This window comes from Botryllus schlosseri, chromosome 1 (genome assembly GCF_051294905.1).
Source record: "Botryllus schlosseri isolate E-star chromosome 1, Bs_hap1, whole genome shotgun sequence".
In the NCBI taxonomy this organism is placed as follows: Eukaryota; Metazoa; Chordata; class Ascidiacea; order Stolidobranchia; family Styelidae; genus Botryllus; species Botryllus schlosseri.
Window position 1 is genome coordinate 26,863,871 of NC_137236.1, and position 27,931 is coordinate 26,891,801.

The 27,931-nt window shown below is 39.2% G+C and overlaps 2 protein-coding genes across 3 annotated transcripts in view; both read right to left on the reverse strand.

Moving 5' to 3' along the window:
- The window catches only part of LOC145438882 (uncharacterized), a 48,583-nt gene that overhangs the window by 15,565 nt on the left and 5,087 nt on the right, over nt 1-27,931 (reverse strand). Inside the window, exon 3 of one of the 2 annotated variants that reach the window (XM_080316274.1) lies at nt 26,866-27,116. The exons of the other annotated variant lie outside the window; for it this stretch is intronic. Within the exon in view, the coding sequence (XP_080172400.1) occupies nt 26,881-27,116 (236 nt within the window). The 3' untranslated portion in view covers nt 26,866-26,880. Of the gene's footprint in view, nt 1-26,865; nt 27,117-27,931 lie in introns of those variants that run through there. 2 annotated transcript variants of the gene reach the window in all.
- Nucleotides 4,114-8,128, reverse strand: LOC145438874 (uncharacterized). The gene is made up of 3 exons (XM_080316257.1): nt 7,962-8,128; nt 6,714-6,818; nt 4,114-4,364 (listed from the first exon to the last, which is right to left on the reverse strand). Exons 1-3 carry the CDS (start codon nt 8,029-8,031, stop codon nt 4,129-4,131), a joined length of 411 nt encoding a protein of 136 aa, XP_080172383.1. The 5' UTR covers nt 8,032-8,128; the 3' UTR covers nt 4,114-4,128.

Here is a 27,931-nt window from a genome sequence, read left to right on the forward strand (position 1 = left end):
AAAGCTATCGCTGCTAACAGTGGAGTAGCCAGAAGGTGGCTTTTGAGGACAGAATCTCCTCCGTTTCAAACTTGAAACCCCGTTCTTTCGAATTGTCTAATACATGTCTGATATTTCCGATAACCTAATAATTAACGTGTTGACGAGGAGAATGAAATCTAGCTCTGAACGGTTGCGCGGTGTAATAATTTTTAATAATTTATATATTGAAAGCAATGCATTACGTGATTAGTACTAAGCTTCTGGGTTGATGTGTTACTATTAGGCAATTACGAAATTAGATTCAAAGTGCAAATAAAATATTATTACCGCGTAATGATTCAAAATAATGGAGATTAGGAAATATTGTTAACTTTTTTTTTATTCACACCGACCCATAGACACCAAAATGTATGGGATGTTACAGCTTGGTCACTATCCCGAGCGGTGCGTAGCTTGGCCAAATCCAGTGTTGGTATCAAGTCACTAACGTCGAGTCACAAGTCATCATTGTACATTTTGACTTGAGTCAAGTGAAGGCAATCGGTTTTTAAAAGTGACTCGAGTCAAGCCACTGGATATTTGGAGGTGGCTTGAGTCAAATCAAGTCGAGTCGAGTCGAGTCGAGCCGAGCTGAACCGAGCTGAACCGAGCCGAGAGCCGAGCCAAGCCAAGCCAATTCAAGCCAAGTCAAGTCATAATTCGAGTCAAGTGGCCTTTTCGAAGTATGAGGCATGATTATGTCATTGCATTTCGCCGACAAGACATAGCGTATTGGTCAAGCATCCGACTTTTTAATCGGTAGGTCGTCGATTCAACCCCCGGCCGTGTCAAACCAAAATGCCTGATTAGTAACACTGGCATCCATGACTTCATTGTTTGGCGCTCATATGCTATACTGGGATAGCATGGAGAGCTGATGCAAGACTTACAATGTCGTACAAGGCTATATCTGTAACTTCCTTGTCCAGCGGCATATGCACATAATGCACTCATGATATGCATATGCACAGATCGAGTGTATGGTCATCATGAGTCGGTGTATATGCCACAAAAACATCACGGATAAAAATAAACTACGCCTTTATTAAATGGATTAAATGGATGAACAGCAGATAGAGTTTTCTGAAGCATGTGCTGAACCATTTACAACACCATGGTCTATTTTTATCAAATCTCTGACCACTACTGAGGCTTTCTGCAACAATCGCAAAAGTAAATTCAAGTTTTCAACAAAGGCTTCATCAAAATTTATCTCGCATTTGTAGAGATGTTATCCTAATCTTACCTCCAATCTGAGCCAAATTTACTCGGGCCATAAACTTTCGCCGCCCTAATGTTCATCAAATGCAATCTAATAATTTTTGAGCAAGTGAAAATATAAATGCGAACCAAAATTTTATAATTCGTAGTTATCAGGAACTTATTTTCTTTTGCATTTATTTTAATTTTACACACCTTATCGGTAGGGCTGGGCACAATGATTCGAGTACTCGAATCTGAATCGAGTATTTATTTTCATGATTCGAGTCGAGTAGTAAAAGACGAATTTTTCGAGTACTGAAATTATACGCTCTTCGCCACTGAAAGTTAATTTATCAACAAAAATTATAGCTTCAATACTATTTTTCACTTTGGCAGACATGAAACCTTGATTTGCCGTACCGCAGCATACAAAACAGGGTATAAAATACTTGTACAACGCCACGAACGTTACTAGAAATATCACATTTGCGAAGTCATGATTATCCCACAACATTGTCACAAAGTTCAATGAAATCGGCATGGTCGAAAAATATCAAGTATCGTATCGCTAACAGGCATCGTGTTCTTTGTGTTGGCATAAGAGGTACTTATTTGAACTTAGACATATTACATTCTGTTATGACGTCATAATGAGTGATACTCGAATATTCGACTCGACTCGAAGCATATTACGTGATTCAGAATCGAATCACTCAGGTACTCGAATTTGCCCAGCCCTAGTTATCGGTATCATCCTTATTGCCGACGCCTTACCAATCATCTTTCATTTGCCTTACTCAGCTCTGAGTATTCGTTTGATTACCTTTCATTGACCGTCTTGCAGCCTATTCGCTGTTAGTCGTTGCCAGTCGCTCAAGCTTTTGCTTGAAGAACTTTTCGGTGTTTCTAGGTTCATGATTAGGAATAGTTCGAACACGATCGAGTGTTTTTTAACTAAAGGGTATTCTACGTATCATGAATGACACATGAATAGCTTGAGATTGTTGCTAAGTTGCAAATTACGTCGCTACGGTTGTCAAAGAGCACTTCTCTACCGAATCAATTACATGTTTGAATGGGATTGTAAATATAAATGTAATTGTAATTATAATTGTCATTGAATTGAATTAATGTTATTGATTTAACTCTGGTCTAAAAATAGTAACGCGGGATCGAAGGTTTTTGATGTGTACTATCTTTTTACATTATGACTTTAGGAGGATGTGTGTGACGTCCTGTCTCGTAGACACATACTCCGAATATATCCATGACTATTAGGTCTGTCCAAAATTAGGAAATCTCAGAAATATATCATTTTAATGTCTCATTCTATAGATTATTGATGAAAAACAACAAGCTCACCGAAAAGTTGTTAAGATTTCGAGCAAAGCGTTTTAAGTAGCTGCCGAAGAATGGGCGTGCCACCAACCATAAAACGGCGAGAAGACTAGTCATCACGAAACCAACACTGTTATTGATTGGCCAATCGACTATGCTTCAATGATCATGACAGCAGCCGCTTGCTGATTAGGTGTTCAATGAGTTTGCTAGCGGCGGTGATTCTGAAAGCGCATTGTTGGTTGTTGTCAGATAATGAGTTAAGCTTAATTCAGGGCATGTTGAGTTACGAAATACTTGATGAACAAACAACAGCTGCCTCACAAAAGCTTCTAAAGCATTACCGATTTATTGTGAACAAAACCGCTGTATCCTGCATGCACTAATTTCATCGAGGGAAAGCAAAGAATGCGTAGGCGCTGATTCAAGTGGCGAACGAATTCCTCGTTTCAGAAAGAATCAATCATCATTGAATACAAATGTAAAGCTTAACAATGACTCTAGACTTTGTGTGATCTTATCGGGCTCGAGTTGTAGTTCATAAATTGAAGTTTTGAATGCTGTTGGTATCGGAAGAATCAGCCGGTTATGCGTGGCAGTCATCAGATGCTTACATCAAATTGAATTCACTGGTAAGTGTTGTCGAAGTCCTTAATGATGATTGATGACGCAGAAAAGTGGTGTAAATGTAAGCACAGACTACGCTGCATATGATATCCATACTATGCTGGATACTATGCACTATGCTGCATGGACTTCGCTGATAGGCAAAAATGTCTTTTTAAGACGTGTCTTCCTTCACCCAAAGATCCTACTTATCCTAAGATACCTAAAAAGACGACGAACTACCCGAAATCCGGATGGAGATGACGGAAGACTGGTATTTTGGGAGTAGAGTTGGAGAAATCACTTATTTTGTCAATAAAATTCGTCGTATAAATTTCAAAATCATCACGTCTGCTATAGTAAATTGGAAAAGTCTATTCCTTCACGAATCTCTAAATATGGTGACCGTGTATTGGGAGATCTTTCAACGAACCCCAGATATGGCGTGTCCTATCCAAACTTCTGGAATCGGTGCGCGGTCATTGAATATGAATTTATTTGCATATACTGGAGAGTATATATATATTAGAGTTATCATACTTCTTCTTTCATGAGGATTCGTCCTCTTGGAGAATTTCGGTTAAATATAGGGTAACATTCGACTGAGCTACAGTAAATCAGCACTGAAGTAACGTTCCGGTGGCTATTTCGAGAGTTGAGCCGGAAAGCTGACCTTTTTCATAGTCAACTAAACGGACAATGTGAAAGAAAAACTGTTGTTTCTGGAGTTGAGCGGGAAAGTTGACCGAGGTGGATGTTAGAGTAAAGGATCGCTACTGATGCGTGTCGTTCGACATCCTCCTATCTGTTCGTGACATCGCATTGCGTCTTTTCGCATTGTACATTGTGTGTGACTATTCCGATTAAAAATATCAGCCAGCAATGTTTAGTCAACCGACCACGAAGTGAGAAAAATTCAATTTTTTCAATTTTCATCCAGTAATGTACAGTAAATAACTTTTATTCATCATCATAGTGATTGAGAAAACACACTAAGCACTTAGCGGCAACGAAGGTGATAAGGTACATTCCAGAGGCTATCATATATACATAGTAGTCGCAATGGCGGATGGAGTGTGCCACGTCCTCTCCTGCGTGGTCTGCTGTTCCTTCTCGACATAGGTAGCGGCCCATCGCAATCCACAAAAATGTGAAAAACAAGCTCAGTAAGATGCCGCAATATATCATGGTATATCCTGAGAAAAGATTCATGTTATCTGCAACGCAGCCGACTGAGAATAGGAATATTTAGCTGCATATATGTACCAAAGGGGGCCAGTAACGATGTAGGCCTAATTCGAATTATGCGGACTCCTCAAAGTCGGCCTAACTGACTGCACTAGAGTCCGTGGTTCTGGTTCAGACAGCGTCGAGTTATCTAGGACAGATACTACTTTCAATTCATAGTTTTTTATGTAAAATAGTGGAAAACAGTCTTTGGGCTACTTGCTTATTTTCTCTCAATTCATTTTGTACGTGTACCGGAAAATAATTTTGATGGCTTTAGAATTGCTACTTTACTTGGATTCAAGTAAAATATACTGCGTTGCTCCATCTATTACTATACTTGAGTTACAGCGTTGACTACCTTCCTTCACAACTTCCTACAACAGTGGTTCTCAGCAGCAAGTCGTTGCAAGCTTCCTGCGGGTCTGCAAGATATACTAGACTTTTATATCTCAATTCCAAAAGGCAAGAAATCGGACGTTTGTTCATTAAAACACCAAACATCACAATTTAAACACTGAACATATTTTTCCATGTGGCGTCTTAACGTGGAGTTCATTGTCTGTCTTTGGATTAGCGTACGACAGAATGCTGCAAGTCTTGTACGAAACTGTTTAAAATGAGCCTATCACGAGCCGTTAACGTGAAAGCTTAAAAAGATGTTTAAACAAAATTCGTTACATTAAGATGGTACAATTTAACGACAATTAGTAGTAAAATATAGAGGCAAGAGAACAGCTGACTCGGATTTATTTCAAGGGAGACCAAATGATCAAACTCAGAAGTTGGGAGGTTTAATCTTCAAGAGAGCCGCTTATAACATGTTTAATGAAAGAGCAGTATTAAATAATTTCGAATATTTACTGATAGGTTGAATACTTTCGTTGTAAATTTGTCGGTCCGCACAGTTTATGTTGATGTTTCATACCGGTCCGCAAGATCAAAAAGGTTGAGAAAAACTGGCCGTCCTACTACAAGCGTTATATCTTATAAAGAGCAAACTTAAATACTTATCAGGCGTAGCCAGGATTATGTTACACAGCGTGAGATGCGATGGTTCCTTTATACATTATACCTTATAAACTGTTGCAGCATTTCACCAGAGTGTTTTGAATATAGATCAAAATCGATCATTTGTAGGTAACAAACGTTCATGCCCGTGTGTGTCAGACATAAAAGTAGAGAAAGAGACGCTTAGGAGTACAGAACTTCATAACACATTTGAATAAAATATTCATATTTATTCCCGAAGCTTTTCGGCTGACCCTCGTCAGGGGATAGCGTCAGCAGTATTGCGAGAATTCGAATAACTATGTTCAACAACAATATATATCGCTAATTATGACGTCACACAGAAAATATACAAAGTTAGGAAAACGAGAGAACTGGAGCGTTGGCATGGAGATAGCGAAGCAAAACAAGTTAATGCGCGATTTTCAAATGATGCACAAATTCTTTCTATTGGCATAAACTAGGTTTACTCATAGTGATGATGGTGGACTCAAGAACAGACAAATGAAATAAATTGCGACCCTTAGCCAATACAGAGAACATGTCCTCGTGGTAGTTAGCAGCACATGTATGATTTTCTAGTAAATGTTTGCCGATGGAAGATTTTTGACCCATGGCCTGGTTATGTTCTAGAACAAGCCGATTGTTATGCTGCGATTTCGAGATATAAGATTTGACAGACGGTGGGATGTGTTCTTTAATACGGTCCTGCAACCGTTTGGAAGTTCTCCCTACGTACCGACAATCGCAGTGGCACTTGAATTCATTAATGACGTTACTTTGTTGTAAAGCAGGGAGAACGTCCTTTCGGGTTGCAGGAAACATTGGTATCGTGGTAAAAACAACATTGGTTTCCACCGCTGGATAACAGCGATAGACTGCTGAAGTTATCTGTTTCTCAAATCGATAAGAAACCGGGCCAATCCAAGATAGATGAATGTACAACAAAATATGAATATTTTATTCAAATGTGTTATAAAAGTAGAGGTGCCAGAGAAATAATGTTATATTCAATACTTCGCAATATCTCCTACTTGTATCTTCACTCCCTAAATTTCAATAGAAAGAACATATTTATTTAAATCTGGTCATTATGCCAGAATCGTGGCTAAAAGCTTTAATGTTTCGAGATGCGAGGTACTATATGCAGATAATTTAAGACGCTAACTAACAGCAGGATGAATATTAAGAGAAAAATACCAATCAATATCATATTCTAAAAGAGGAAGCTGCGACTTAATTCTGCCAAGAATATTCAGCTGTGATTCATGTCATTGAATATGATATTTACGTTATGTGCATCTCACCGTCAGATAAGTGAGGAAATATTCTTTGCTCCAAGAATGTGCCATAGCGATCAGGGTTCTGTCTTGACTCTCTTCTTTCGACGATTCTGGGGGATCGAGTCCTTTCTGTATCGGTAATAGAATATGGCTAAGCGTTTCGCGCCCTGATCAAAACTTTACACACAATTAAAAACGGGTATAAATCAATCTTGTGACATTTTCAGGCAATACGTTTACATTTCATCCCGATATAAGTTTAGGCAATGATCCATGCATACTAAATAACACGCTATACGAGCACTTTTGAATTCGACATAAAATCGGGAATCTCTTTGGAACGAATATCTTGACCAGTAACTAACTATATCCGTTTGGCAACCGGGCCTGATATAACTAATGCGGTAAAACCGCGGGGAAAACATGTGCTCACCAGTAATAGTTGCAAGGCACGCCGTCTCATTTATAACTGTCAATGTCAATGTCCTATCAATGAAATCCGAGACCTATCAATGAAATCCGAGACCTATCAATGAAATCCGAGACCTATTAATGAAATCCTTTATACTACTGTTGTTAATCATCCGTAATGTAGACGATACATTAATGATTTCACTGCAGTATTTGTGAAACTGTTATCCTCTTTGAGGCATTTGAAGTCCACGAATGACCCACAAATAGGGATGGTGTGAACGTGAGGTTCACGTTCGCGTTCTGTGTGTGAACCTAAGCAATTCGGAGGTTCTCGTTCACAAACGGTTCTGCACTGTGAACGTTTTTCTTGTATGACAATTTCCTTTTCCTACAACATATTTGGTTAAATTTTTCGCTTTTCAACTGCGGGCCACTCTATACATAGCGCTGGCAGCATAAAAATCAACACTTACCGAACATATACATTGACAATCTCAAACATTTTACTTGCTTTGTTACAAAGGTTTACTCGAAATATCCATCTTTCCGTTTGCGAATATTTAGTGACTGTCTGCTGTGAGCTTGACCCGCAATGACACAGCATCAAGAGAGAAACACACCACGTGTTGTCAGCGAATGATGCTTATTGACCGTAAATTGACGGTAAATTCGATGGCATGGCTATTCAATATACTTTTACAAATAAGCATGCGTGACTGGAAAATGCCAAATAGTGTCCAATTACATTTTGAAATTAATTTTTGAACTTAGTTTGTACTCAGTTCCGCAAGCCAAATCGCTCAGAATGAAGCTCTTTAGGCCTACATCCGAAACAAGCCCAAGCATTCAATCACACACCATTAGAATCTTCATTACTGTGGTCTTCGTCTGAAGCTTCCTCAGCGGTGTTATCCACTCTTCTCCTCATATCGTTGGTAATGCAGCAACGAAAAGCTCAAGTTTAATAGGGAGCCTACTTGTTGAAAATAATAGGTTAAACTAGAGGATAAACAGGAATATAGTTATATCTGAGTATGAAATACGAAGCAGGTAACCACAAACTTCGTGATGCTACTAACCACCGCACAGCAATACCGTAAAGCGTACGGAGAATGCTGTGTAGACGATGCTGTGCGTTATGTTCGTCTGGTGTTGATTGCCAATGCGAACGGACCCAAGGTCAATAATTAGATGATGAAGCACCTGGAAGAAACATCTAATCACTAATTACTAGGGATGGTGTGAACGTGAGGTTCACGTTCGCGTTCTGTGTGTGAACCTCGGAAATTTAGAGGTTCGCGTTCACAACAGAACCTAGGTAGGTTCTGCACTGTGAACCTTTTTCATATACTACAATTTTCACTTCATTACAACATCGTTGGTTCGAATTTATTGCATTTTAACTGCAGGCCACTCTATATGCATGGCGCTATAGGCATAAAAAATCATCACTAAACGAGCATGTACCTTGACAATCTCAAAAGTTTTACTTGCTTTGTTGCAAAAGTTTGCTCGAAATATCCAACTTTCCGTTTGTAAATATTTATTGACTCTCTGCTGCGAGCTTGACCCACAATCACAAAACATCACGATCGAAATAAGCTACGTAAGCCTAGTCAGCGAATGATGCTTATTCCACTAATCAATCTAGCAGGCGTATGGGGTCAATCTTTACTTCATATGATGTTACTGGATCATTAAAACCAAATCGGTGCGATTGAGGCGTTGGCTACTGCTGTATAACTTGTTAACGGGGTAATATCGAGAGCAAGTATAGAAACCCGTTTCACACTCTGCTCAATATCAATGTAGCAATACTCAGACGCCGAATACATTTTCCGATCCGTCATACGAAAAAGGTGACTCGAGTCTGACTTGAGTCAAGTCATGACTCGAGTCATCCCAACCCTGCTACAAGGCTATAATCTGCATCTTCCTTGCCCGACGGCATATGCACATCATGTAGCCTGCTCATGGTATGCATATACGCAGATCGTGTGTATGTATATCATGAGTCGGTGTATATGCCGCAAGAACATCAAAGACAAAAATAAACTACGTCCTTTCCTTCCCTTATATTCCCTGGTAAGTCCTCGTCAAAATTGTTGGCAAATCGACGGAAGATATTGATTTTATGAGATTATTATATCATTTGATTGCCCCAGTTGATACATTTGGCGACGTTTAAAACGTCAATATGTATTTCAGCATTGTGACGTAATGCTGCCCAAATCGTCGCTAGGTATCGTGTACATTAATATAGGCTATCATTTCATTGAAGGATAGGTTGGAATTAGCAATATGACGTCCCGTGACGTCATGAGGTTCACGTTCGTGTTCACACAGAACCTTTCAAAAAGGTTCGCGTTCACACGAACCAGAACCTTTTAGAGGTTCACACCATCCCTACAGTAATTACCTTTTCAAAAACGTTATTCCGGTGATGTACGTTCTGGTCAGAAGTTTGCCCAATTCACAAATTATCTAAACACGATAAGGTTAAAGTAAGAGTTTTACTGTGTTTTATACAGTTAGGGTTGTGTCTAAAACAAATGGTGTTTTAAACAACGGCCTTTCAAAAAAATGTGTTTCGAAGCTATAAAATCATGCCATAATCGTGTAACTACTTTCCAAAAAACATGTTGTATGGGCCTACGGAAATTTACGAAGTGAAGTATACGATATTGGATGGTTGGAACCCTCAAAATAGTCGGTTCAACATCTATAGTACGTATATATTTCGTCTAAGTAGCTATATTAACCCTATATTTTCATTTGTCAAGGTCAAACCACTGTGACGTCACAAATGAATATTCGTGACGTCATGGTTTGAAGAACAAACAAAAAATAAAAAACATATTTTAAACAAGGGCCTTATTTTAAACATGTTTGTTTCGAAATGATTTTTGTTTTAAATGCAACAATATACACAGTTATATCCATGCTATTAGTAGGAAAATATATATCAAGAAGAGGTTAGGTAGTTTTTCCAGTAAATGACCCGTAACTGGTCATATTTATACGTAAATCGACAGTACCAATAAGATCCGAGGTCAAAATTTGTCTATAGGAATATCTTGGATGTCTGTTGCCGTTCTCTTCGACTTCCCAGTACAGGAAAATGTCGTTTCGGACTCGAGAATGTGAGCATAGCGATGGGAGACATTCATACACTTGGGGGCGCCAAAAGCTCGTCCTAGTGATCCATTGTTTACATTGGATACCGAAAGAAACGTCGTCTTGATTTGTTGTCTTTCGACATCCCTAGCGTAGCTGGTTGGAAGTCAAGTGCCTCTGCACTGTAAAGGATGACCTAATAACACCTGGAAAGTATTTTCCATATTTGATGATTGCTGCAGATGGCTATTATCTGAAGAAAAATCACAGATGGTATGCCCAAGTACAAGGCCAAATGACTTGCGCTTGTATGAAGCTATATGTTGTTTTATGCATATATTTCGTTATGTGCACATGGAAAATATAGAGTTTGAACCATAATTTGTTCCTAAATTTAGGATTCTGAAGTTGCAAAAGTTCTACGAAATGTATTGGCGTCCCTTTTTGGTGGTCAAGATTGTGTCACCACAAGACGAAAAACTGAAAACTGCTGAATGCAATGTAGCGTTGAATACGATTTTTTTGTGCAAAACCGTTCATGCCGTCGTGGTGATTATTGTTATTTCCAAATGCCATGCTTCTTTCTGTTGATTACGTAGTCTACCTATATATTGGGAGTTTTTATGTATCTCGTTTAGTAAATGAAAACAAAACTTGCGTCTAGGTAGTGATATGTTTTCTGTTCAGTCATCAAATCCAGTACAGTGATATTCCGGTTTATTATGGCGGCATCAATATTGAAGTGGGAGCAAGAAAATTCATGCAACACTAATAGTAATCAATCATTATCACTAAACAAGTCTGCTTCAGCAAACACAAAATATTAAAAGCATCAAATGCTGTTATGTAGGTCTATATCAAAGTATTTCTTTCCTAAATTTAAAAATCATAAAGCAGAAAAAGGCTATTTCATTTTTCAAATGCAACAGATTGTAAGGCAAGACAAGGTCTACATGTTTTGAGGGATGGTGTAATCCCCTACCCGCTGTTCCTGAGAGAGCCGAGTCATGCCTTGCATCAAAGTAGGGGTGTTGATTTTCACATCGAATGGTGCAAACAAACCTTGCAGTAGGTATCCTTTATCAGCCATGATACTGTCGCCCTTTTCAAACATTGCTCTGGCTTCGGCCAGCAAATCAGATTGCTCAATAATGCTGCGGTCACTAACGGATCCACCATAGCAGTCACTTATGAAGGAGACAGCACCCGTGGGTGCATTACCAATTAATACTTCCATGGTATTTCCATTCTTTCAAGTGGAGAATGGAACGGACTGTGCAGTGTGCATGAATATCAGATGGCTTCTCAATTGGGATTTCTGTTGAGTCAATAATTATCTCGTTGATGGATATAGTTTTTTAAATCATCTGGCATGGGATCCAATATTACTTGTTTTGAAGGCGAAATTAGTAATTTTGATAATAAACAGTACATATGCTTGATCCAAGCAAGCATTAATGATGCGGGAAGCTGTTGATTCTGAAACAATACCAAGCAGTTGATGATCAAGAGCTTGATTAGTGTCAGAAAAACTTGCTCTTCATTTGAACACAACGTACAGGTGTTCTCCAATAGATGAACATCGTACATTGCAATGTCCTTTAAAAGCAGAAACTGGTTGATGTCATCAAATCCAGTAAAGTACCATGCACTGCTTTCTAATCATCCTTGATATTTTCTAAACTGAAAGCTGGCATTGAAGCACCTAGTTGGCACTGAATGCCCATATTTTCTGTTTGAAATTTCTGGTCACTATGTGTTCCAGAATGAATTATTTCAGTAGGTTCTGGTGTAAATGGGTTCAAATTGTTTGTCTTCCTGACAATTTTTAGTGGCGTTCTTTTATCATGCTGAAAGACTGATGGGACTGCCTCCTGTCTATCAAGTTTCATGTTCGGCTCATATAATCACTTGGAAAAAAATTACCATAGCAAGCAATGTCTCTGCCCTCTGCCCAATGTCTCTGTCCAAAGCTGTTTCGTTTTGGAGTTTGATCTCCTAATTGCTACTCTCCATTTCATCAGCTTCCCTGGTAACGCAGGAATCAAATGACCACCAATCCAACTCGTGCAACCAGGTACACAGCAATATCGTGGCATTTTATAATGTAGATAGATGATAATACAGCCTATTAAAATGAAATATACATGTCACTCAGCTAATATTAAAACGCCACTCTATGGAAATGAAATACCGGTACACGAAGTAACCTGGCAATTCATAAATTGCACTGAACTCAATCATCAGTCGTAAATATGTTTAAACGCCGTACACACAAAAGAATAATCCTGTTACCCGAATCCAACAGGCAGTGGCGGACCTGGTGTCTAGGAAATAAAGCTGTAAGTTTTGTTTGTTTACTACGGACTATAGGACGAGGTGTTGGCGCCCAAAGTGGTTTGTGAATGTCTCCCATTACTCATCCTATAGGTAGCTCAGATTCATTGTTGGTATGTCATTGCCAAACCGATGACCTCGAATTATTTACGTTATCGTTTCGATATGTCGTCATTGGCTGGATCAGTTCCTGAAAACAAGACACCAGAGAGTACAAATCGCGCCGAGGCGGAAAAATGTTCAAATTGATCAGACAGCGGCCCCCGAATGGCCTATATCAGGGGTCGCCAACTCAAAATGGGTCGCGGGCCACTTTTCAAAATTTTTTGAGGTCGCGGGCCGCATGACTTTTATGTCGAGATATAACTCGGCAAGGCAGTATCACAGCTATAGGTTTTTATAACTCTACGCCAATACAACACTGTTCTCTCCAACATGGGCGACGGACATGTTAGCTACGGCAGCATTCCAGTGCATAGTCGTAACGGGCTGACTGGGGGCCAGATACTCACATTAAACTGTCCAGTGTCCATGTCCATTGCGGGTGAACTCCAGACTAATCGGTTTCCTCACATTGGCTTACTATGCGCACCGAAATGGTATGAACAACCACAGGACTTCATATCCTAGTCGCGCGAAGCGTGAAAAAATTTTCATATTACTGAGTAAATTTCGTCATTATTATTAGTATAGTTTCAAATATTACTATCAAATATTTATCCTCTCTTAGCCCATGTCATCAAATTTACCGGAAGAGTTAATGCAGGAAGTTTCTTGAGAAATTTAGGGAATTTATTAATGCTGTACAGCATCTTTGGGTGGGTCAATTCTTAATAGTCCCCTTTGACTAGAGCACGATTGCAAATTGATATTTTGTTCATGGGGCGCAACATTTCCTCTGCTGTTCGTATTTTCACTGTGAGGCTCAGATTACAAAGGACACTGATATGTTATTATTTATAATCAACTTGCATTGAACCGCGCGTAGCAAGAATAATTTCAACCTCTTATTAATTAGGGAGTCTGCATATCAAAATGCTTTGGTAATCGTTCTTCCGAAATTTCAAATCATGTCGCGGGCCGCAAAATATGATCTTGCGGGCCGCATGCGGCCTGTATGGCCCTGGCCTATATGCTGATTAACCAACATTGTCGAGAGGCTTAGCTACAGCGGATATACTTTCTCTGATTATAATGCTTGTTCAATGCAACATATTTGGTAGATTTTTCCGACTTGATTCTTGCTTCTGATCATTCCGATAGTTTAGGATGGGTTTTTGGGCCATCAATGATAAAGAAGCCCCTGCAGAACGGTCCAGTTTGAGGTTTTAGTCATATTCGATTGGATACAAGAACTTCAAGTGGGAAAATGTGAATATAGTAAAACATTGTCGTTCATTTAACTAGAAATAATAGCGTAGAGATCAAGTTGCTGGGGAGGGTGAATACACAGGCTCACGAATCTTGGTTGTTTATTCTAATATCGATCATTGAAACGAGCCTTCAAAAATATTTCTATACTTTATCTCGATTATGCAAACTTGAACGGTTGCCTAATTACAATGATGAATAAAATGGTGTTACCTAGGTCCCACAACTAACAGAAATATACGTTTGGTGTGGTTGTTGTATGGCAGTGGTCGGCAACCTTTATGCGACGCGACCCCAGTTTAAACGAAAATAAACTCATTCGACACATTTTTCCTTGCGATACGGAGAAGAGCATTCGCAGGATTGCGTTGCGTTGACCCCATAATAGAGCAATCTAATTTCAGACAAATATTCCAAAATGACCGTTTCTACGAACATATGAAGTCAATTTCAACAACACTAATTGTCACCGTTTAATTTGCATTAGTAATGCCATAGCTGAGCCTCTTGTTGTACCTCCACCAGTTGCCGAAGCCTCGGCTTGACTTTTCATGCACTCAACGGTGTCCCATTCTCTGCTTGAATTTGACTACAAATGAATGTGAAATTTATATTTTCTATATACCACGTACGTGGGCCTACATACGTGCATAGGTGGTTAACTAGGCTAATAGATTTGTTATTCAAATAATGGAATAATAACCGCCGTGAACCTTTACTTAATTATGAGTAGAAATGACAATTTCCAAGACACGTTCAACCCACTTCAAGTGGAAGTAGAAATGAAATGAAAGAAATGAAAACCAAAATATAATATTTAAATTATATACTGCCTCAGTATGAGTTGTGCTGAATGTAATTGACTATGAGTATGGGTATGAGTATGAGTTAAACTGAATGTAATTAATGACATTTCTTCATGTAATTGTAATTGTAATTGAAGCATTTCTATTTTGTGTAATGGTAATGTGATAAAAAGTTCCTAATTACAATTACAATTTCAATTACGTTGATATTGAAACTTGACAATCACTACATAAAATATTTATCCTAATTACATAGGTGTTCTATGCGTGCCTCGTTGACTAGATAATTCAGCAATTCTATACTAATTCCCATACTTCAGTAGCAACAGAAAACTTAGTGAATTACAATATAGGCTAAATCATTGGTTCCCAAACTGGAGTCCGTGTCCCCCTTCGGAGGCGTGAAAGCATCTGAAAGCAGACGCGAAGCTCCGGTGAAGTGAAAAAAAATTTCGCGCTTGGCGCGATTTACCGCCATTTCATATTTATTGCTCTGTGTATCGTCCGAATTTTATATTGAAGAATTCTCTCATCAACAGTCATAACCTTCCATACCATCAAACTATCTGTAAGGATGGCTAATATTCTGGTTTCATTGTGTGATATGACGATAAGGGGGGCACGAATAATTTCACTGCCATAAAGGGGGGCGTGTCTAAAAAGTTTGAGAACCAGTGGGCTAAACTAAATCTTAATATTTAAAAAGATGGATAAACAGCAAACAAACCTTTCTGAAGCATGTGCTGAACCATTTCCAACACCACGGTCATGGTTTTTTCAAATCTCTGACCACTACTGAGGCTTGCTGCATCAATCGCAAAAGTAAATTCAAGTTTTCAACCAAGGCTTCATCAAACTTTATCTCGCATTTGCAGAGATGTTATCCTAATCTTACCTTCAATCTGAGCCAAATTTACTGGGTCATAAACTTTCGCCGACTTAAAGTTCATGAAATGCAATCTAATAATTTTTGAGCAAGTGAAAATATAAATGCGAACCAAGATTTTATAATTCGTAGTTATCAGGAACTTCTTTCCTTTTGCATTTATTTTTAATTTTACACACCTTATCGGTATCATACTTATCGCTGACGCCTTACCAATCATTTTTCATTTGCCTTACTCAGCTCTGAGTATTCGTTTGATTGCCTTTTATTGACCGTCTTGCAGCCTATTCGCTGTTAGTCGTTACCAGTCGCTCAAGCTTTTGTTTGTTAATGGTCGCTTGAAAAACTTTTCTGTGTTTCTATGTTCATGATTAGGAATAGTTCGAATACGATCGAGTGTTTTTTTAACTGAAGGGTATTCTACGTATCATAAATGACACATGAATAGCTTGAGATTGTTGCTAATTACGTCGCTACGGTTGTCAAAGAGCACTTCTCTACCGAATCAATTACGTGTTTGAAAGGAATTGTAAATATAAATGTAATTATAATTATATTTGTAATTGAACTGAATTAATGTAATTGATTCAACTCTGGTCTACACATAGTAACGCAGATCGAAGGTTTTTGATGTGTACTATCTTCTTACATCATGACATTAGGAGGATGTGTGTGACGTCCTGTCTCGTAGACACATGCTCCAAATATATCCATGACTATTAGACCTGTCCAAAATTAGGAAATTTCAGAAATACATCATTTTAATGTCTCATTCTAGACTCTTGACGAAAAACAACAATGAGTCTAAAACAAGCTCACCGAAAAGTTGTTAAGATTTCGGGCCAAGCGTTCAAATGTAGCTGTCGAAGACTGGGCGTACCACCAACCATAGAACGGCGAGAAGACTAGTCATCACTAGGACGATTTTTTTTACCTAAAAAACGGAAGATTTTGACCTAAAAAATCATAATTTTGAAATTTTTTGACCTAAAAAAAACTGAATTTTGACCAAATTTTGACCTCACGTATGCAAATTAGGTGTTTTCGCACATAATGTGAAAATTGTACTACATATCTTCATTTTTGGTTGGAACTGTCTGTCCTTACGAAGTATTTTGCCCTGAAAACACTTTTTGGCTAGAAAACTGACAAATTTTTGCATGATAAAAACTAGTATTTCTACGAAATCTGGCCCTATGAAGAATTCCAGTAGTTACATCACGAATTATGATAGAAATAGTTAAGATTTGTTGTAGTACAACGAAAGAAACTTTCCTACATTTTCGGGTAGTAAGTGTCTGTCCTTACTAAGTAGCTTGTCAAGAAGGGAGAAAGAACGTTCAAGAGCAGCACTTGTTGCCTTTTTGGCTGAAAACACTGAAGTTGTGCGTACACTGCTGGTGACACACCGTGTTGCTTCATTTTGAAAATGCTATCTACATCACAATTTTTCATCATGCGCTTCTTGATATAAGAAGCATGCAATGCCACGCAGTCTTGCTTCAGTTAGGATATTGAGGCACATTGACCAAACACCACGTCAGCCTATTTGTTTCATTTGAATGTTTATGATTAACAATGAGTAGACAATGGGCCGTCTACAACGGTAGGCCTATAAAGTAGCCTACTAGCTGTAAAATGTCAAATAATAAGTTCACAGACAGTGCAAAATCTACGATACAAACGAAATGCAGGTTGCAAAAAAGTTTCAACTTCTTAAACAATTTTGACATTTTTTGACCTAACGCTACAATTTTGACCTAATTTTGACTTTTTTTTGAAATGTCAAAAAAGAATCGCCTTAGTCATCACGAAATCATCACGGTTCTTGATTGGCCAATCGGCTATGCTCCAATGATCATGACAGCAACCGCTTGGTGATAAGGTGTTCAAGGAGTCTGCTGGCGGCGGTGATTCTGAAAGCGCATTGTAGGTTGGTTGTCAAATAACGAGTTAAGCTTAATTCAGGGCATGTTGAGTTGGGAAATACTTGGTGAACAAACAACAGCTGCCTCACAAAAGCTTCTAAAGCATGACCGCTTTATTGTGAAGAAAACCGCTGTATCCTGCATGCCTTGATTTCATCGAGGGAAAGCAAAGAATGCGTAGGCGCTTATGCAAGCTGCGAACGGATTCCTCGTTTCAGAAAGAATCCATCATCACTGAATACAAATATAAAGCTTAACAATGACTCTACACTTTGTGTGATCTTATCGGGCTCAAGTTGTAGTTCATAAATTGAAGTTTTGAATGCTCTAGGTATCGGCAGAATCAGCCGGTCATGCTTGGCACTTATCAGATGCTTACACCAAATTGAATTCACTGTTGAGTGTTGTCGAAGTACGTAATGATGACGCAGAAAAGTGGTGGAAATGTAAGCACAGACTATGCTGCATATGATATCCATACCATGCTGGAAACTATGCTGCATGGACTTTGCTGATAGGCAAATAAATGTATTTTTCAAGAAATGTCTTCCCATCACCCAAATATCCTCCTTATCCTAAGATACCTAAAATGACGAAGAACTACCCAAAATCCGAATGGAAATGACGGAAGACCTGTATTTTGGGAGTAGAGTTGGAGAAATCACTGTTTTTTTTTCAGTAAAATTCGTTGTATAAATTTCAAAAATCACCACGTCTGCTTTAGTAAATTGGTAAAGTGTATTTCTTTACTGATCTCTAAATATGGTGACCCTGTGTTGGGAGATATTAAAACAAACGCCCAGATATGGCGTGTCCTGTCCAAACTTGTGGAATCTGTGCGCGGTCAGTGAATATGAGTTTATTTGCATATACTGGAGAGTATATATATTAGAGTTACCATACTTTCCTATCCGCAAAGTCAATCGTAACGCACGACGCCTAAAATCTAAGCCCTGGATCAGTCGAGAAATTCTGGCAGCCATCAAAACAAGAGATTGGATGCTTAAAAGATAATATATTAACGGAACTGAAGATGAGAAAAAGATCTTCAAACGATATGCCAACAAGGTAACAAAAATGAAAGAAAAGGCCAAAAGAGCATTCTACATGAACCGGTTTGAGCAGAGTTTCAAGGATCAAAAGCAAACCTGGAGAACCATTCGTGAAATTGTGAACGCTTCCAATAACAAAAACGAAACACAATTGCAGAACATTGAAATAGCATGTGGCAATACGGTCATCAAAGATCCTGATGTTGTAGCAGAAAAGTTCAACCATCACTTTTGCCAGATTGGTCCAGAGCTAGCATCTTCTATACCTCAAAGCCCGCATGATATCCTATCATTCATGAAGCCTCGCTCCATGAACTCCATCTTTATGGAGCCGACCGACGTAGGAGAGGTAGCATTATCTGGAATGAAGGACACAAAAGCAGTAGGACCTGACTCAATACCAATCTACTTCATAAAACTAGTATTTAATATTATAGGAGATACAATTTGTACGTTGTTCAATGGCTCCATGAACTTGGGTACTTTTCCTAGTGCTCTAAAAACTGCCAGGGTTATTCCAGGGTTGTAACCAAGTCACATGGTTCCGAGTCACGAGTCAATCATACTTTTGTGGTTTGACTCGAGTCGAGTCGAGTCATTTTCAATTCATCACAGACTCGAGTCCGAGTCCAAGTCACCGTTTAAAGCAGGGGTGGGCAAACTTTTGAGCTCGCGGGCCGCATTCAACATCTGAATCCATTCGCGGGCCGCACTTATAAAATTGGGATTATAAACCAAAACGCAGTATTGCTGGTATTTGATTATGTAATGAGGACATGGAGATAATATATATGCTTATTTAAAACAAACCAAACATTGCTATGATGATATCGTACACGTGCCAGAAACAATGGTGAGATTTAATAGGCTGGTCGACCTCAATAACCAATCTGTCAAAACTATAGAGATGAAAGTCTGTTGTCCCGATTTTTCAAACAGGTTGAAATTTAAATCTGTCAGCAGTGATCTGGTCATAGATTTACTGATTCCACTTTTGGTTCAGTTCCAGGACACACAATGCTGACAGCATCATAACCATGTTAGCTTCAAACACGCTTCTACCATATGTGTAGATAAAATATAAATACCCTAATTCTACGCATACAGAGAACGAATCTATTTAAGACACGCGCAAATCGTTTTTTATAAGCACACCACTAAAATAATTGAAACTGGAGTGGCCAATCTGAAATCACACTCGTGATCCGAATAACGTCTATCTCGTTTAGGATTTCTGTGATGTTTAGCAGTTGAAACCTTTCAAACTGCGTGGGCCTTGAGATCGGGCTGTCGCGCCAGAAATTAAACAAGAAATATAACATAGGAAGTCTTTACCTTAGAAAAGCGGTTCTCGAACTTTTTAAGACATGCGCCCCTCCTTATGATGGCGAAAGATTTCGCGACCTCTTATCGTCATATCACCAAATGCCATGAGGATGCTATAGCAAATCTAATGTATAGTTTGGCGGCATGGGAGGTTACGACTATTGATGAGAGATTTTTAAATATGAAATTCATACTAAACACAGAGCAATAATTATGAATCGGAAGCAATTCGCGCGGAGCGCGAAAAAATTTTTCGGTTGAGCTCAGCTTCGCGATCCCCTTCAAATGCTTTCACGACCCCAATGGGCACGCGTCCCACAGGTTGAGAATAGGGTTGGATTATCCGGATAACGGTTAACCGGTTAACCGCAGGCTTTTTTATTATCCGATATCCGGATATAAATCTACCGGTTAACCGGATAAAAAAGTATCGGTAATAATGTGTTTTAAACTTTTAGGAAGCTTCAATAAGTGGTATTATCAGTGTTTCGCGCGGCCAATTAGCGAGAAGCGTGTCGCCAATTAGCTGGATACGTCAATGCACTGTGTAACGCGACGCAATCTCCCGCTGAGAAGATCGCCAAATTAGGTCATTGATTGCAGCGAACTCGGCAATCGTTGCTGGCCTGATTTTTCGAGTCTTCGACAAGCCTATAGTTCCGCTGGCAGAATCACATCTGCAATAGGCTCTGTGGATATTATGCCATCACTGGCCTACATAATCGCATCTGCATTGGCTTGGTGCTCACGATATTATCGCTGGCCTGCACAATCGCACCTGCAATAGGCATGGTACGAACGATATCATCGCTGGCGTAACCATAGTCTCGGGCCTGGCATGCGTTGGCTCCTATCTCTTGGTGGCTTGAAGACAATATGCCGCTGAGATTATTATGATCAGCGATTGTGATTAATGAGTGACTTTGCGAAACCGAATGACATCGAATGTTCGCATTCTGGAAACATCTTCGTTCGTGCGTGCAAGCGTAATTGATTTCCGCTGATATTAAATTCGAAATAAAATCGAAACCACCTCGTTTTATTTAAAAGACCCCCATTATTTTTCGGCTGGCTACGGGCCTGATCATGTGAATTTCTCATTGAGGAATTAGAGCGAGCTATCATGTCGGCCCCAATTCCGGTATCAGCTATACTCGTCCTTCCAGTACTGGACACCTAAACAGAAGAATGGGCAAAAAGGAAGCGCTGCTTACTATATTCAGCCTTGCTTACTATAATTCAGCCCATTTTGTGGAAGCATAAAGAGCATTTAATACGTGTGGACTATTTGTTACAAAACTCCGGTCCCAGCTACAGGATGCCACTACTGATGTGGTGTGCTCTATAAGGAGGGAGCTGCAATTACACTGTGTAATAGGGATGGTGTGAACGTGAGGTTCACGTTCGTGTTCTGTGTGTGAACCTCGGAAAATTTGAGGTTCGCGTTCACAACAGAACCTTGGTAGGTTCTGCACTGTGAACCTTTTTCATATATTGCAATTTTCACACTTCACTATGACATCTTCGGTTCAAATTTATTGACTTTCAACTGCGGGCCACTCTATGCTGGCAGCATAAACATTCAACACTAAACGAGCATGCCCTTGACAATCTCAAAAATTTACTTGTATTGTTACAAAAGTTTGCTCGAAATATCCAGCCTTCCGTTTGTGCACATTTAGGCTAGTGTCTCTGTGCTGTGAGCTTGACCCGCACTCACATGACATCAAGAGCGAAATATACACTGTTGTTGTTGTTGTTGTTGTTGTTTATTAACTCATATAATTGGCGCTTGCAACTCGTGGTTATTTGCGCCCACACAGTAAATTTCATAAACGCATAATGTCATGTCTTCATGGACTTCAGTCCTTTTTCGGCTCATTTGCTGCCTCCTTTCACGAGTTCGGCTCTCTCTTTGTCTGGGCTTTTCAATGCGCTGTATTACAGCGGGATCGGCGATGAGGAGCCCAGATAAACCTCCGACACATAGAAACATGGCAGAGCCGAGACTCGATCCATCAACCATCGATGTCGTGACTACAGTGTTTAACCAACTGCGCCACTCGCTTCCCCAAATATACACTGTATTTTGTCAGCAAATGATCCTTATTCAACCAATCAATGAGATTGATATCGTCTTCTGATGTAAAAATCTAGCAGGCGTACGGGGTCAATCTTGACTACACACGTATACTGTATCATAAAAACCAAATCCGTGAGACTGGGGTGTTGGCTGTACTGATGTATAACTTGTTAATCGGTGACAAGTATAGAAACCCATTTACACTCTGCTCAATATCCATGTGGCAATACTCAGACGCCGAATACATTGTCCGATCAGGTCGAAATTGTTGGCAAAGCGACGCAAGATACTGATTTTATGGGATTATTTTATCATTTGATTGCCCCAGTTGATACATTTGGCGACGTTTCAAACGTCAATATGTACTTAAGTACTGAGCTATTATGTGGCCCTGAGTCGTCGATCGGTATCGTGTACACTAGATTAATATAGGCAATCACCTGATTGAAACATGGGGTGTAAATTAGCAATATGAAGTCACGTGACGTCATGAGGTTCACGTTCGTGTTCACACAGAACCTTTCAAAAAGGTTCACGTTCACACGAACCTGAACCTTTCAGAGGTTCACACCATCCCTACTGTGTAATGATTTTGCGATCCATTTTTCATGCAGACCTCGTGAAATCGATTATCTCACTTAGGATTCACTACCCGGTTAACCGGTTAGCTAAATTCCAAATATACGGATATATCCGTTATCCGGATAGTGAAAATTATTGATATCCGAACTAACCCTAGTTGAGAACCAATGCCTTAGAATTATCACGGTGAAATATACTAAAAAAAGTTTAATCAGGTCCCTGAATTAATTCGATTTTTAGTACGCATATTATCAATATTTTTAATAAGTTTCTTTAGACTCTCGCGGGCCGCACAGAAAGGTGTTGTGGGCCGCATGCGGCCCGCGGGCCGTAGTTTGCCCACCCCTGGTTTAAAGGGTCAAGTCCGAGTCATGGTGTTATGACTCGAGTCGAGTCCAAGTCACAGTATTGAAGTCATGTTCAACTCATGTTTTCAATCCTGCTTGGGTGATATCGAATTCCCTGTTTGCGAAACATGCTCATTTTGTCCCTATCAGAGTCTTGGCACGTGTTTATTTCGGCAGATAACGGACAGGTCCTGGCCTCATTTACCGATGCTAAAGATAACTTTACTAATCTTAGAACTTAAAATCAAATATCTCTCTTGTCAGTCTGATACATCACCAATACAAGCATTCAGTTTTTATTATGAACACATCGACGATAGCTCACGAATAGCTGATAGAGAACCAACGAATTCACGTCTACATACTATCTGATAGAGAACCAACCAATTCACGTCAAGATACTAGTTGATGGAGAATCAATAGATGCATGTTTGTAGAGGTATTTACAACAGACCAGCATGCTGTAAAAGCGTGCATGCAACTATGTGCATTGTGCAGTGACAACAGAACAGATACCTTTTGATTATACTAAAGGTTTTCCCAAATGCATTACCGACTACATCGCAGTGACAGCATTGGAGAAATAATTGTACAATGGGGCTGTTCCAAAACATTTTTTCAAATTTTCTTGCTACTTCTTAAAATTGCTAGATTGCCTAAAAATCAAATTTGGCTCAATTCCAACCAGTAGAAAGCAATGCTATGAAAGAAAATTTTAGACTAATTACAAATAGAGATTTTCGAATTTTACCGGCTATCTCATGATATTGTTACATTGTGTAAAAATATGATTCATAGCAAATTTGACTCAATTCCAACTAGAAAAAGTGAAGTTATTAGAGTAGAATGTTTTGGATATGAAAAAATAGTCGGCTTACTGCTATGTAATTATATTATATGAAAGAATTTCTCACTAAAACACTCCATTTATTTTCAAATCCAGAATATTCTCCTCTCAGATCATTGATTCCACTTTTTTCAAATTAAGCCAGATTCAGTGTTCCTTTTATGCAACATAACAATTTTATCATGTAACCACCCAGTAAAATAAAAAAGAAGTTATTTTAGAACAGCCATATTGTACAAACATCACACAACATTAGCCATTCATTATTACTCACGTGCACAATGCACATACTTAACAAAACGTCAAATGGACGAAGGGCATTGTGTGTTTTCACATACAGCAGATCAAATCAATGAGTTACACCTCAAAAATACTAATGTGGAAAGGAGATCCTCAAATATGTTAAAGCGGCATGGCCGTAGAAGGAATCCACATCTACTGAATACACGTTACACTAGTGCACTAGATGCAGGAATTGACAAGCATTTTTGAACCACACTGAAGAGCATTGAATACTCATTCTTTCTAGTCGCCCAAAAATGCAAAGAATCATCGATTTCAAATCTACACATGAGTTTATCAGTCTCTTCACCATCTGAGTCATTTCATTGGCTCTAATTGAACTTTGATTCAATTGTTTGCTTGTATAATAGAAAAGTCTTGAGTACTTTAATTGCGGAGGATCTATTACCTCTTCATCACTGGACGATTTTGTACAATGCATTGCTACTATGTATCATTTTCTGTTGTTTTTACGGCGGCATATCTGATATATGAGACAAGTGCAACGAAAGCAGTGGTGACAAATAGCGATGTCGGCAGAATTCGTCGGATGCGTTGATCTAGCCATTATGATTCGCAAATTTCTTCATCTTCAAGTCATATAAAATAAGCCGAGTCAGTGACTTGGGTCGAGTCATGCGTACTGACTCGAGTACAAGTCGAGTCAATCCAAATATTGTCTCGAGTCGAGTCGAGTCATTTTCCCATTTCAAGAAAATGACTCGAGTCAAGTCGAGTCATAAAAAAATCGTGACTCGAGTCTGACTCGAGTCGAGTCATGACTCGAGTCATTACAACCCTGGGTTATTCCAGTTCATAAAAAAGGCTGCAAAAACTCAATGTCTAATTACCGTCCTATATCTATTCTGTCAAACCTTTCCACTCTATATGAGAAATTGCTAGATTATAGGCTCAAGAAATTTTTTGAATTGCAATCGGTATTCACCCCATCCCAATTTGGCTTTATATCGGGTCATAACAATAACCATGCCACCCTATCAATTGTGACAAATTACTACAAAATTATTAAAGATAAAAGAGTTGGCTGTAGTATCTTTATTGATCTTCGGAAAGCCTTTGATACTGTGAACCACGAGATACTGATACGAAAACTAGAGCATTATGGAATTAGAGGGATTGCCAAGTCCCTGCTCACGAACTACCTTGCAAACCGTAAGCAGTTTGTGAAATTGGGTCTGTCAAAATCGGTAGAAATGGATGTAGAGTGTGGAGTGCCTCAGGGCTCAGTTTTAGGACCGACCCTATTTTTGATCTACATCAATGATATTATCAACTGTTCCTCCTTTTATACTCCACTGTTTGCCGATGATACCCATCTTTTTCTTTCATCCGATACTATAAGCAACCTAGAAAGTTCTGTGCAGAGTGAACTTACAAAAGTCTCTCAATGGCTTGCTGCTAACAAATTAAGTTTAAATACCGATAAAACTGTGATGATGCTCTTTAATACTGCTTCTGATAACCTTACTGTGAATCTAAATAATAACTGTATCTCACTGTGTGACTCAGCAAAATATCTTGGAATCATCATTGACTCTAAATTGTCATGGAAACCGCATATTGCTCATACCATAACACAGCTTTCTAGATGTGTAGGTGTAATGACAAAACTCAAGCACATAGTTCCTAGATCTGTGCTTAGGACAATTTACTTTTCGCTTTTTTACTCGTATGTACAGTATGGCATAATTGTATGGGGGAATGCTTGTACTTCACATTGTTCTAAAATTCGTACCCTGCAAAACCGAGCCATGCGTTTGATGGCTGGCTTGCCCCATCGAACAAGATTATCCCAGTACTACCGCAAATACAATATTCTATAATTTGGCGATATTTTTACACTTGAAGTAGCTAAATTTATGCATCAATATTTTTCAAATGAATTGCCTCCTGTGTTCAATGATTTCTTCGTCCTTGCTCAAACTGTTCACTCACACAATACCAGATTTTCTTCCCAGGGCAACATCTATTTTCATCGACCCACCAGTAACCTCACAAAGAAATCGATCGACTATGCCGGTCCTGTCATATGGAATGCTATACCCTCTTCAATACGGGACCTCCCATACCACTCCTTCAAAAAGGAATTATTCAGTCACCTCATCACCCATTACCAATGATCCGCTTGTCTCCCACCAAATTTGTAGTTTCTTTAGTATTTTATTTTCATGCTGAGCTGAATTGATTGATCCCAACCAATGCATCCAAATTTATAACACAATATCTGTATTTGTTAATGCAGGGTGTGATCAGACTAGTTGACCCTACCCAGAGTCATATCGGTCACACCCTGTCCTATACCGTAAGTTCATTTATTGTTGTTGCATGTGCCAATGATGTTTTCTTTACGGTTGGACAAATCAATAAATATCTCTCTCTCTCTCTCTCTCTTCTTTTATGAGGATTTGTCCTCTTTTTGAGACGTTCGGTTAAATATAGGGTTAACATTCGACTGAGCTACAGTAAATCAGCGCTGAAGTAACGTTGCAGCGGCTATTTCGAGAGATGAGCCGGAAAGTTGACCTTTTTTATAGTCAACGAACGGACAATGTGAAGAAAAATATGTATTTCTGGAGTTGAGCGGGAAAGTTGACCTATTTTCTGTTTTTAGTCAACCAACAACGAAGTGGGAAAAATTCACATTAAAAAAAAAAATTTCCCAGGTATTGTAAGTCTGAAAATTTTGAAAAAGTGTCCTCTTTTCAGACTTCCAAAAACTGGTAGCCCTAGTCACAGTGTATACAAGCCTGATGCAATTTAGAGTGGTCTTAATATAGTACAGTAAATAACGTTTATTCATCATCATCGTTATTGACAAAATACACTAAGCACTTAATGACAACGAATATGACAAGGTACATTACAGAGGCTATCATATATACGAAGTAGTCGCAATGACGGGTGGAGTGTGCCCCGTCCTCTCTTGCTTGGCCCGCGGTTCCTTCTCGACATAGGTAGCGGCCCATCGAAATCCAAAATAATGTCATAAACAAGATCAGAAAGACGCCGCAATGCATCATGGGAAAACCTGAGAAAAGATTCTCATGTTTCCGAAACGCAGTCGACTGAGAATAGGAATATTTAGCTGCATATATGTACCAAAGGTGGTCAGTAATGAAGTAGGCCTAATTCGACTTATTCGGGCTCCTCAAAGTCGATTTAACTGACTGCACTCTAGTCCGTGGTTCGGTTTCAGACAGCGTCAAGTTATCTAGGACAGCTACTGCTTTCAATTCATAGCTTTTTGAATAGTGGAAAACAGTCTTGGACTACTTGCTTATTTTCTGTCTATTCATTTTGTACTTCTACCTGAAGCAATTTTGAATGCTTGAGAATTGCTACTTTACATGGATTTAAGTAAAATTTACGGCGTTACTCCGACTACTATACCAGTGGTTCCCAACCTTTTTCGACTCATCGCCCCCTTTTGAAGCTCCACATGGATCATCATCCCCGAAATATTGGGCACCGAAAAATGGGCATACAAACTGGGATCGCCGACGAGTTGACTAATTAAAAAAGGTCAACTTTTCGGCTCGACCTCGAAATTTCACTTCCACAGCTAAATATTCGTGAGTTGACTAAATAAAAGGTCATTTCTCCGACTTGACACCAATCAGGACCATAACAGCCCTCGTCAGCCCCCCCAAATAAAAACGTAAGTCTTTGGTCCCATAGGGTGATAAGCCAAACCCCAGACCTCCTTAGCTAGTGGGCTTTTCGTCGCTACATATCAGCTATACCCTATTTCATGTACTGTTTGGTGAGTCATCGTATCTCGCCTAAACGCGCGAAAAGTTTATATAATTCATGTTTGAATCGGTCAATGTGGTCGGGAATTGC

Excerpts from the sequence above, each read along its gene's own strand:
- LOC145438874 (XM_080316257.1), bottom strand. The coding sequence starts at position 8,031 with ATGAGGAGAAGAGTGGATAACACCGCTGAGGAAGCTTCAGACGAAGAC. Across the intron at positions 6,819-7,961 it reads CAGTAATGAAGATTCTAATG|AAAGGACTCGATCCCCCAGA; the intron begins GTGTGTGATTGA and ends TTACCGATACAG. Across the intron at positions 4,365-6,713 it reads ATTTCCTCACTTATCTGACG|GATATACCATGATATATTGC; the intron begins GTGAGATGCACA and ends ATCTTTTCTCAG.